The sequence below is a fragment of the Vicugna pacos genome, chromosome X, assembly GCF_048564905.1.
Source record: "Vicugna pacos chromosome X, VicPac4, whole genome shotgun sequence".
Classification (NCBI taxonomy): Eukaryota; Metazoa; Chordata; class Mammalia; order Artiodactyla; family Camelidae; genus Vicugna; species Vicugna pacos.
In genome coordinates this window covers 15,943,068-15,956,138 of record NC_133023.1, presented here as the reverse complement: position 1 = coordinate 15,956,138, position 13,071 = coordinate 15,943,068, and the positions used below count along the sequence as shown (strand labels likewise).

At 33.1% G+C, this 13,071-nt stretch overlaps 1 protein-coding gene across 1 annotated transcript in view; it reads right to left on the bottom strand.

The window, feature by feature from the left end:
* CNKSR2 (connector enhancer of kinase suppressor of Ras 2) overlaps positions 1–13,071 on the bottom strand; it is a 239,101-nt gene that overhangs the window by 105,259 nt on the left and 120,771 nt on the right. Inside the window, exon 9 of the mRNA XM_006212994.4 lies at positions 4,177–4,323. Coding sequence (XP_006213056.1) covers positions 4,177–4,323 — 147 coding nt within the window. The remainder of the gene's footprint in view (positions 1–4,176; positions 4,324–13,071) is intronic.

Sequence of the window (13,071 nt, the reverse complement as noted above, 5' to 3'; positions counted from 1 at the left end):
TTATGTTTTCTGATTTTTACAGAATGACTTCAACCATTCATATGTGTATGCATTTGAAATGTAACATAATCAATTAGTGTTTTTCAGTTGTTACACCAGTTGAGACAAAATCAACTACTATGACTACTTGCCTTCCACTTCTTTTTCTGTTCAAATGTATTTAATTTAAATGTCCTGTAAAAATGGCATCAAGGTAATGCTAAGCAATAAAATTTAAAAAGAAAAGCACAAAACCACACCAGAAACTATCACATCCATATAAGAGATTTATGGATTAGAATACAGTTTAGGAACAATTCTAATGATACAAGCTTGATGTTATTTTATATGAAAATGTGTTTAATGAAATGTGTATCAGTACACTGAATCCAAGCACTAATTTTAGTGATTATTTCTGAGAAGCTTCTCACCAAAAAGGTGGGTCCCTAAATGTATTAAAAAGTTGCTGATTCTCAGTGATGATTTCAATCAACATTCTTGTCAGTGTCCAGCCAATTCTCCCATACATCTCTTGTAAGAAGAAAATGACACCACCCATGCAAACCTGTGACCTAAGCATGCTAACTTAAACAAATATCAAAAAATATACCTTCAGGCTTACCCATAATTCCCTGGGATTTTTTTCATCGAATTGAAAGAACTTGACTATAAGCAATCACCATGCTTACCAAAATCCAGGATGTTTGTAGAGGGTGCTACTAAGGACTGGTTTTAAAAACAGCTCTCAGAAAGCAAGGAATCCCTGGTTTGCTGTATTAGAATAAAAGATTCTACCTCAGGCAAAACATCTCTACTATAATATAAATGGGTGCAGATGACAACAGACTTCAATTCCAGGTTAAATCTGCTTATATTATTTGACTAAGATATCTTTAAGTCTTTAAGTTCTATTGCAAAATGTTTGAGAAATCAGGAATTTAACAAAAAAGCTGCCAAATTTCATGAAATGTACTAATGAAATTGCTCTGTGAGCATGAAGTTGAATTGTATGCTTTTGCTTATTTGGCTATAATTCCATGAGTGATTTTCATGGAATCCAAATCAAAATTCATCATTGCAGTTGATTAATAATGGAAGTTACTATTCATTTTAAATACTTTTAGAAATAAAACTAATTTCACTAAAACATGATATTCCTTAAAAACCTTCTACCTTAGGGTAGATAAGTTTATATTTTATTTGTGGAGGTACAAATTATTTCCTTTTTATTTTAAAAAATAATTATTCCTTTGTTAGAATAAAGTTTTTTTTTTTAGATGTATGTATTAGTGTCTATCTCCACACTATACAAACTTTGTCACATTTTATCTGAAAAGGCTAGTAGGTAAACTATGCCTGGTATAGTATAAAAGAAAGATTAAACAGACATATTGAGGTTAAATAAATGCCACAGATTTTCTTTTCGTAACCTCTATTTCAAATAATTCTTAGTAGAATATTGGTATATCCCAATTAAAAAAAGAAATAACTTAGTGCCCAGACACTCAGGTTTGAACACTGAAGATTTATACTTAGGTGAGTTAATGGGCAGTTTAGCTCCAACATATTCGTACAAATACTAGAAACAGGAATACAGTAAGAATGGTACTTATGTCTGTACAGAGGATTGTTACTACATTAAGCACTTATGTTTCACATCCAAGGTCCTTTCTCAGCTACTAGGAAAAAATGTGTGGCCTCAGGCAAAGTCACAAAGAATCCAGAACTACCTGTAAGACTTTCTTATCCTACTATCTCTTTGACTTTTCTCCCTCTGAAAGCAGTCTACTTTCAATCTCCTGATCCTGGAACCCTCAGGTTTTTCACATCTTTGGCTGTATCAAAATCTACATTCTCTAAAAATTCTGACCATTATGCTTCTGGTGTTTTTGCATTTTAGCACAGGCCAAAGCTGTAAGATCAAAAAAGAACTCTGTAATGGTACAATTTCAGGTCTTTAAAATAGATTCCAGGGAGATTCGGTGGTGGTGGTGTGGTATGCTAGAGGACTTAGCCATTGTCCTTACTCCTAACACTTTGTTTTACCACCACTTGGAAGTATTTAATTAAAACTACTACTCTTCCTTCTACTCTGTACAAAGCCAATTTTCAAAGAAGTTTAAAGTAGGTTTTTCCCCCCTGCCTCCCCTGCTGATAGTATTGTTTATCTATAAGGGGTTAAGCTTGCACAATACGTTTCAGGTAAACTAAGTACAGTTGAAATAACAAATTTACAAAAATGTTGATACATATAAGCGCTATGTGTCGATTTTCTCTTTTTCTGATTTCCGCATTCTGAAAAAGCAAATTTACAAATATACTCAGAGTAACTGAACAGGCAATAAGGAATAAATATAATTAGTGATCTGATAAGGCACAGCTCTTGGCATTTAGGAACCTAGAAACAGTGCCTTAAACATCCATTGTAATTCTAATTAAGGAATGATGTATTGTAACTTAAAAAGTTAAAGTCTTTGTTCTCTAGCTTTGCATATATACACCAAATATATTTGTACCAAAAAAGAAATGTTCATCTTCCTATTAGCCAGCATTTTAAATACAAGTGATTCTTAGCTAGATACTGTCATTACCTTAATTCTCCCGTTTGTACTTGTGGAAAAGAATCTAAAACTGGACTAAATTATCAGCTTATTTTCTAGAGGTATTTCCTCAAATAGAGTTCATGAATCAACAAGAAACTAGTGTCTTTTTGATGTTCAACATGAAACAGAAGGGACTAGAGAGAAGTTGTTAAGTTTAACCACACGTATAGAGAAGAAAACCTAATGGCTGAAAAGTGTAGGTCTCTTCTTCAAGGTTCCCACCTCTCAGACTCTGAAGAAGGATCTTTGGGGAAGACATGTCAATAGAAAACTATAGAGTGGAACAACAAAGCAACTTATAATGCAGCGAGAAAATAAAATGATGTGATGGGAAAGTCTGATCTGCTAATCTATGAATTAATGAGTCAAACACTGAGCTCTGAACTTTAATGATCATGAAAAATATTTCATAATAAATATATACTGTAAATCAAATGTATTTGGACATACTAAAATAGTTTTACATATATTTATTTGAAAAATAGATTCACATTAAAAATTTAACCTAACAGAACATTTTTGTATGTTTTTATGTTATTTAAGTATAATGCAACTTTGAAGTCAATAAGTAGGAAAGCTTTGAACAATGAGAAATCATTATAATCTGTAATACTATTCATGTGTGAAGAATTTGGGATTTCAGGGAAAAATGTCTAATAATGGTATAAAGTACTAATACAGAATTTAATAATAATTTACATAGCAGTGATAACAATGGCATTTTTATATACTGCTTTTCTTTCTGTTCTTTCAATCTGAACAATGGGCAATGTTTTATTTCAATTGGCAATTCAAATTTTTAAAAGTTAAACTTCTATAAAAGGTAATGGTCTCCTATTTCAAAAATGTGAGTTTTGTAAAGAACAAAAATTTCTTCTATGATGTGTTTAAAGATTATATCCTGACTGAAATGGGAGAAAATGTATTACTTCTTGTCTTTCATCATTCAGAATATTTATATAACTTCCTAGATACCTCTAGCTCTAAATGAAAGTTAACTTTAAAGTGGTGTTTCATGCTGAAGAAAAATGCAGGAATTCTAACGCAATAATTTCCCTATTTTTGCCACCATACATGGTGGAAAAGAGAAAAACAATCAGTCAGGAAGAATGTAATAGGTGCATTTTAATCACTGTCTAAAACTTTTTTACCTACTGTTTATCAACAACTATTCTTATCTTATGTCCTTATTTAAAATAATTCTATAAACTGGCATCTAGTTTCTTCAAGAAGTATATTCGGATATAAATTTTAAATAGAAGACTACATCATAAAATGAAACTTCTCACTTTCATTTCTATCCATATTTTGGCTTAAAATAATTTGTGTTTTTTTTGGAATTATGCTTTAAATATTTATAAATGACAATTTAAATGATTAAATTTATCATTTGGGTTTTAGTTATTGTAACTTTCAGATTTCATCACAATTAAGCCTATTAGGATAAGCTGTGAAGAGATCATTTCACAAACAAATTTTCAAAAGCATACAAGGTTAATCCATATGCTGCTGAGATGAGGCACAATAAAGAAGCATTACTGAGATAATCTATGGCTAAAATGATGGTGTATGACTTATGATTAAGCTTCATTACCTGCAGAGCAAGGGGCTTCCATCTCATATTTTTCAGTAAAGCTGGTGCTGAGGTAAGCATGCTCTGAGGTCGCTTTTTCAAAGTTAAGATAACACCACTCGGGTCCTCTCGTAGTGCATTCACCAAATTTTTCAACTGCCACCCCACCTGGTAACCAGCAAAATCATTACAATAAAATTGAGGTACAGATTCAAAGATTTAATGTTCTCCCCCTTTAATAAGATTAGTTAGAAAAAAAAGAAAATCACATAATTGGTGTACCATCCTATCAATTTTCAGGAGTTATATACTCAAGTAAGAAATTTTATTTTTGAATTGATTAACCATGTTATTGCTTTAGAGTCCATATCATTATGAGATAACATAATGGACATTTACCACGCCAAAGCAGAGACTAAAATGGTATCCTACCAATGGAGTAATTTAGAATTTAAAGAAATTATGTCATCATTAATGCTGCATAAGGTCTAGATACACGCTCTGTTCACAAGCACAATTTAAAAATCCACATGCCTGAACACAAGGATTTGGCAACATCCTGAGCTTACAATCTATACCACATGCTTTCTCATCACCATCTTTTAGACATATGTGGTACAACTGTCTTCTAAGTTAGACTGACATTATTACTACCAGTAGCTAGTACTGACACACCAAGGCAATATTCTGATGTATGGAAGACAGCATCAATAAAAGAAACCTTTTACCATGATATAAAGATAGAATAAAAAATGACAAGGCAATGCTACTCTAATGTAGCAACTGGAAATGTATTTCTTAAGACCCTATAAACTTAAAATATAATGTGCTAAATTTAATGAAGCCATTCTATTTGAATATCACCTCAAAACATACTGTATAATTAAACTGAGGTACTTGACAAACGTCCTGAAACCTGGCTCAACTGTTGTCCATGTTAAATTACTTATCATCCTTTTGAATTTTTGAACATAGACTAATTTTGGTTACTTTACTTTTAAAATGTACTGGTTGTACAGTTATCTGAAATCCTAGCACTATACTTTAAAGAAACACTTTAAAATATCTGTTATTCCAAGGTTTAAAAAAATACATTTCACATTTAAAAAGGGAGAAGAACCTTTTATCTCAACTCTAAAGGATTTGAAATTTCCAGGATGTTATATAAATACTTTGGGACAAAATTTATCCTGGATTGCAAGCAGGATTTAGCAAATGGTCTGAACAGTGGTCTAGTTTCTTCCTAGGCACCCAAATGAAAGAGAAGGGGTGCCTTTGCCTATTATCCATCATGTTTTTGCTTGGAAGATAATGGTCGAGCTGTAAAGAATGAGCACTTCCATCAAAATAAGCAATGATCCCAGAGACTATGATGAAGAGGTACTGCGGACCACAGCCACTGTAGGACAATGGGAGACTTTGGTTTATATGAGTGACTGTTCATTTAAATTATAACCTCTACTATAACTGAATTGAGTGATGGTGAAGTAAAAGAGTTAGGACAAAAAAGAAGCAATATATTATAATGCTTAAAACCTCAGGGGTCTCAGATATGAATCAAAGTGATCATTATGATACTTTGCCAACGTGAATCAGAAGCTGCCAGTTTAAAAAAACACATAGTAATGTGGATCAACTACAGTAATGGAACTAGTCAAATGTCTCCCATTATATGTAAGTCGGGATTATTATGTGCCCAAAGGTATAATACATTGATTCTGATCCTTCTGATAGCTAAGTAGTGTCACTGTAGCCATTTCTATGAGCCAAGAGTCAAAGCAAAGTTAGTTCAAATCCAAGTATTCATTGTGCTTGCCAAAAAAATATGCAAGCAGATTTCTGAGTTCCAGGTTTGGAGGGAGAAGACATACTGTTTATACAAAGAGTTTATGAATAACTTATTAATGATAACCACATTTTATCATTTATTTATTCAAATAATTGCTAACTATCCTAAAGCAATCAACATGCCTATATCCTTCTTTCAGCTTATCTATACCCGACAATGAATTACCCATAGATTTCTTCTACCAATTTATTTTCATTTTATTCTGTGACAGGATCATTGTGACTAGTTAAATTTTTTTAGGTCTAGATAGTGTTTTCCTGTGTAATATTCAGTATAATTTGATTCATCCTGTTTTCACAATTTCTCTATGGTCTTTTTGAATATACAATTCCAAAAAACAGAATTGTTTTTTCATGAGAAGTGGAATTGTTTTTTGATGAGAAAGTAATAATTTGGTTAGATTCTAATTTTATAACTGAATGCTACTTAATGGCAGAATATTATATAACTTTATTACTTTTTAATCAGTCTTCCCATTCTCACTGACCTAAGATTAGGAGTATTTTAAACAAATGTGACCATTATAAAGTATGTACCTTTAGCTCCCAAATTCTACTTTCACTACCACTAGGAAATGATTGGATAAAAGCATAGAGATAAATGTGCAACATGTGTGTTGCAGTGCTATTTAAACCAATCAAACCCTGTGCATTATGTAAATACCTATTAGCATGGGATATAAAAATTGTGTAGAAAAAAGTTTAAAAGCAGCTAATGTAATTCAATTCTCTTTTGTAAAAAAACTTATATAAATAGAGAAAACACAGAAAGATATACAATATCATTAACAATGGTAACATTAAAGGGGAGTAAAGACTACAATATATCTTTTCCTCTTTATACTTTTATTTCCTGAACTTTTGGTAATAAACATGTTATTTTTAGAAACAATAAAATCAACAAAATAAATGGACCTAGTCCATGAATAGTAATACTCCAGTTAGAAAATCGTGAATTTTATGAATTACCTAATTAGGACTGTTTATTATGAATGGAAAACTCCCCCTCAAAGTACAGAACCAGAAAGATAACACTATTTAAAACAGTAAAATGTGGTGATGGTGAAATCACACCTACTCTGTGCATTATACTTTAAGATAATTAGCAAAAGAAAAACAAAATAATTACTTAGCTGTGGACAATAAGTCAAGAACTATATTATCTGTTGATTTTTTTATTCCAGGAATGATTTCAGTATATACTTCACTTAAGTGTTAAGCCAGGTTCACCTGGAAATTGCTGAATGGGAATGAAGCTGGCTGAGTGGTTCCCAGCCTACATGTAATGTTTTTCTTAATAACAGGTAGGTTTTAGCTATATCAGTCCCATCCTAGTACTTGTATACACAAACAGCCACCAGACAACATGCCTCTCACTCAAATAATCCTTTTAAACTTAGTCCTTTTTCAAACTCCCTGACTTGGATCATTTCTTCATTACTTTCTATCTTCTCTACCACATATAATTCTTATTGTCCCCATTTATTGGGTTGTATCATGTTCTGTTTAAGGGCAAACATGGCATGGTCCTAGAGTTCCAGGAAAAATGATTCCCAGCTCTGATTCTGTGATATCCAAACATATCTTAGGTCATATAACTGTAGTGAATTCTTGAAATAAATTTATTTCTCTTTAACTGTTACTGAGATACTTATGATTGACAGATTTTATATGAGGACATGAGTAGATGGTGTGATAAAATGAAGCTAGTATGTAGGTTACAACTTCAAGAAATTTGGGAGCCCCATGTTCACAGCTAAAGATAACGGTGCATACACATCAAAATAGTAAAACATATCAGTGTATCAGTCATTTTTCAAGATTAGTTTTATATTTCCTCATTTAAGTTTCTGGCTATGGTTTTAAATTAAGTGTGACAGACCTGAATTAGAAGCCATGTGAAGAAATAATAATACGAAAAATGACTGTATTCTTTACATTTGTTCCAATGAAAGTTCTTCCATACTAGGAGACAGAGGGAGCTTTGAAGGAAGAAGGTATCCTAGTGCCTGCTAATATAAGAGTATAATCCACTAATATGGGAAGAAATTAAATAAGGTACAAAATTTTAAGAGATAATGGTTTTGGGACACAGATGAAGAAAAACATTCTAATAAGGAAAGACATGCAAAAAGGAACCGGCTGACTTGTGAAATAGTGAGTTCAACACCAAAAAAGATGTTTCAATAATCTTGCACAGGCCAAATGATTAGAGTTCTGAAGCCACAATACAATTTCAACTCTAATACGCAGAATAGGTAAGAAAATGGAAATAGGTTATACAATAGATGAGCTTGAGTAAAGGAATGTGGTCCTAGTACATCTCTACTTGTCCTCCATCTTTTCTTCCTCTTCACAACCAATACATGCAGGTGTTTCTTCTAGGCTAAGAGTTAACACTTTGAATATTTCATGCTGTCTTCTTAAAATAATCTCTTCTCTTCCCAGAGTTTTCACTAACAACTTTCTGCATGACTCACAAATCTTTCTAACCATCCCTGCTTCCTATCAAGAACTTATGACACATTTCCAACAGTTCAGTTCATCCACACTAATAGCTATTGAATAATCAAGTACCAGTAATTCACTACGCTAGATTCTTCATATCTATATTACATTCCTTTTATTTATATTTTCATTCCCACAACAGCCTTATGAGGTAAACTATTAAACCCATTTTACATGTGAAGAAACTGAAGCAAAAAGAGATGTTTTCTTGAACAAGATTACAAATATAGTAAGTTGCAAAGCCAGAATTCACATTCAAGTCTGTTTGATTCTAAAGTACAAGGTACTACAACAGCAAGCATCCTCCCCTAAATATCCATTGGTCGTTCACATGAATACAACACTTTAAAAATCAAACTTATCTCCCTGTTTTCACTCAGCAAGTACAACAAAAAGTTCCCCATCATCCTCTCAAGTTTTGAGTATGGAGTCACCTATGACAGTTCCTCTTCTTTTTAATCCAGGTGTGTCCTAAATAGAGTCTAGCAACTAATAACTCTCCTCACTGCCTTACTTCTGGCTTGGATGCCTGACTGCTAGACTTAAAACAGGATCCTAGCTGCTCTTTCTACCTGCAGTCCTTTCTAGCTCCAAAATACTGCTACAGTGCAAAAGTGTTCTTTCACTCAGAACCTTTGAAAAGCTCTCCAAAGGCCTAATGAAAGAAATCAGTCCTCAAATAGGTCCTTTGCCAACATGGCCATAGCTATCTCCTATCATTTCTCTTTAATGTGATTCTTAAACTTCAGCAGGTGTTAGAATCACCTGGAAACCTGAGTTTTTGATCCAGTGGGTCTGAGGTGAAGTCCTAGAATTTGCATTTTTCCCACAAGTTCCTAAGTGATGCAGATGCTACTGGCATGGGAACCACATTTTGAGAAATGCCGTATTAGACAACGAGCTTCTTGAAGGCAATGACTTGCCCATGTCTACAATATTTTAATGTTTTTAAGATTAGATAATATAACTTACAGAATCAGTAAATATTCATTGTATGCCTCCCATGTATTATGGATACAATAGTGGATGTAGCACAATCTGTGTCTCACTAAAAAATATAATGAGCAGGGGAGAAATGAGCGGGTCAGTAAACATTTACAATAAATTAGAACAAAATAAAATTATAAAGTAATTAGAATAAGATAAAATAGAATGGATACAGGGTGAAATGGAAGCCTCCCAAAAGGGCATCTATCTAACCCATTCTTGGTGGTTCACGGAAAGTTTCCTTTTAGTCCAAGCTGAATTTCTTAGGAGTTGGACAGGTGCAGGGGAATGTGGAGATTGAGGAAGTGAAAAAAACCATGAGAAAAGGTAAAACCAGTCTGAAAAACTTCCAATAGTTCAGTATGGGTGGAAGAGTCAGCGGAATTAAGTATATGTTCCTCCCCAAAAACTGTGTTTTTGTCCTCAGCTATGCCTTTGCAAAAAGCACTCTTCTTCTACTTGTAATTGTTCTCCTATCAAATCTTACCTATCCATAATGGCTCATATTAAATGCAATCTTCATTATTAAGCTTCTTACAGCGAGAACCTTATTTTCCTCATGTGAATCTCAGAGCACACTGTTTATCTCTCCAGTGGCATTTTTTTCATGCAATGCCTCTTATTAAAGATAAATATATCTTTCCTCCCCCCACCCCCAATCTACCACCACAAAACTGGATTTTGAGGTTTTTGTTTTTGTTTTGAGAATAAAAACTAAGTCTTACTTGTCTGGCTATACCTACAATCAATGCCTTACACATGGCAGAGACAATCAGTATTTGTTGAACTCAGTGAAACGAAAATGTAACTGTTTCAGAGATAATAAAGTGTCAAGAAAGTTTAGTTTTATATGTAAAACCAATACGTAGTATTAAATTTTTCTCTAAGTGTACTATACTTAATTTTCAGGCTATAATAGACATTCTTTATCCAAAATTATCAAATAAACTTTCTTATAAGTGGATATTTGAAAAAAAGTATTTATATTTTGGGTGCTCCAGACCTAAAGTCATAGTGATGTGATTATGACAAGAAATACAACAGTGGATATAGTTCCTATTTGTCATAGAAAGATTCTGTTTTATTATACACGTTATATAAACACTTAGGAAAGTTTTCTTCCAGAAAAATATTTTGTAGTGGTTGTAAACAGTCCAAGTTTCTCTTTCTCAATATTTTAATAGAATATTTCATTCGCATTAAGTTCATGGGCTGGAATGAACCTTTTAAAAACCACCATATACATCTTACACAAAATACGTCTTATTATTAGCTATAATGTTTTTCTCATATGCTGAACAACTAATATCTTCCACGTTGTGCAAGGCAGGAAAAGTCAGTGTCCCTCAGCAATGGCAAGTCTTGCTAGTTTATATGTAATCCCCAACTTGAATACTGAAATGTATTTTATGTACAACACAAAACAGGATTAAAATCACCCCAGAAAGCTTTTAAGATACCTCAGGAGTTAAAAGCCAGAGGTTTTGGTTCTTTGTAGATGGGGCTTATAACTACTCTGATCAAGATGAAGGAGATACCAGGCGTTCTTGGGTTAATGGCAACATAAGTAGGAAGGTCCTTGGACAATGGCTTCCCCAGATTAGGTGCACAGGAGGATTTGGGGTTGGTGCTGAAGTGATGAGAGACTTCCATTCCTTTTTGTACACAGAGGTTAAAAGTTATCTCTGACCCCAGGACTGGCTCTAGCCTATCTAATTCCCAAACAGCAGCTGGTGAGTTATTTGACCAACACATGAAAAGAATCTCTACTCTATGGTCCCAGGCAGCCAAAGTTACAAATAAGCATAAAGGTAAGAATGTAAGCCTATCAACCTAGACCTTCTTTACCTTTCTCACAGTTGTATTTGGAATTACAAGAAAGTATCTCAACACCCACAAGCAGGACGATAAGACTTTCTTAAAATATTTTCAAAGTTATTATCCTTCAGAAGACAAAGTAAATTCATTAACAGTTACCCATGCTTCCGTGTATACACTCACTCTTACTCACAGGTTGTAATGTATAAATGATACCTCTTCACAAAGGAAATTTCAAAGAGACTTGAAGTGTGTCTATATGAATGTCTGATGATATGAGTCATACTATACCTAAAGGTCCTGCTGCTCTTTTTAAAAGCACTGAAGAGACTTAATTCAATGCACAAACCATCACACTGCAACCAATGACACTGTCTTTGCCAAACTTTTTGGTGCTGAGATATTTATTATAGTTCTCTGTTCCCTTGCATTACTAAAGCATTTAAAAACATTTCAGAAGTAACTAATTTTAATATACAATATCTTTCAAAGATCATAGAACTACTAACTCTTCAGTACCAATCTAAAAACTTCACCTTCACCTAAATTTTTTCATACAATACTGATGATAAAGTCTTATAATATTAAAATGTAGTATATTTGGAGATATCCTAATTTTGCTCTTTCACAATCACTCATTTACTGAATAGAGACACAGAACTAGCCATGGTTCAAATTAAAGGAATATAGGCTAAAAGGTATGTATTTGGCTAAGTAACTAAATGCAAAAAAAAAAAAAGTGATTTTAAATTCCAGCATGGAATAATTTAAATACGCAATTCAGAGTACTGAAAAATGTCCCAAGGTGTTATCTATTTTAAATAAAACCTTAGTAGTGATATTTTTACAAACATGATTAGAGGAGATAATCTTGGGAAAAGATCAAAGTGTTTGAAGAGAAGGAATATGGGAATGAAAGTACTATTTTCATTAGGGGAAAAATTCCACAATTTTATGTCTTTATTCTCTGAGCCACTCTTCACTTCACAGCCTCCTTAAAAGGCATTTATTTCAGTGAAATAAGACTATGCCAGGCATTTTTTTAAGGCATTTGTTTTTATGCAGCTTAGTTTCACTATAAAACTTGGACCATGTTGAGCTGCTCACAATTTGAATGTACATATCTGTTTTGGTACTTAATATTTTCATGCTAATTTCACAGTCACACATATAATATGTGTATATGTGTGTGTGTGTTTTATATTTAAAGAGAAAGCATAGAGAACATAGTTTCTTACTGCTGAAGATGGATAGGGAGTCCAAGAGAGAAAGCCAGCTTAACGACTACAAGAAGCTACTACTCTTTTTTTCACCTATTGCACATGACCTTTCTGGAGTCTTTTTCTCCATAACCAAGAAACTCTGAGAGTTAAATCAGAATTTCTTGACTGGCTCATGAGGAATTGAATGGGAGGAAGGAAAACAGTAATCATCATTTTTTTCCATTTATTTTTACAAATCATCTACATTGTTTTCACCAAAGGTGGTATATTTCAATATCTTGTTATTTGCATTATCTCCTGTTAACCTATCACTTACATAAAACGCAGCCTTTGTATCACTGGTACCTCTGCTTCTGTGGCAAGCTGATTCAAAAACAAGGGTATATAGTTTAGCATCTTGAACATACAGCTTTTTCTCCCTTCTTCCATTTCAGTATGGTATCTGGCAATATTTTGGTCTCTGAAGGCCAAAGTTTTATTTTGGGGGTTTCATGGCTTACATTCATATATGCTATAGAAAACTAAATCAAAG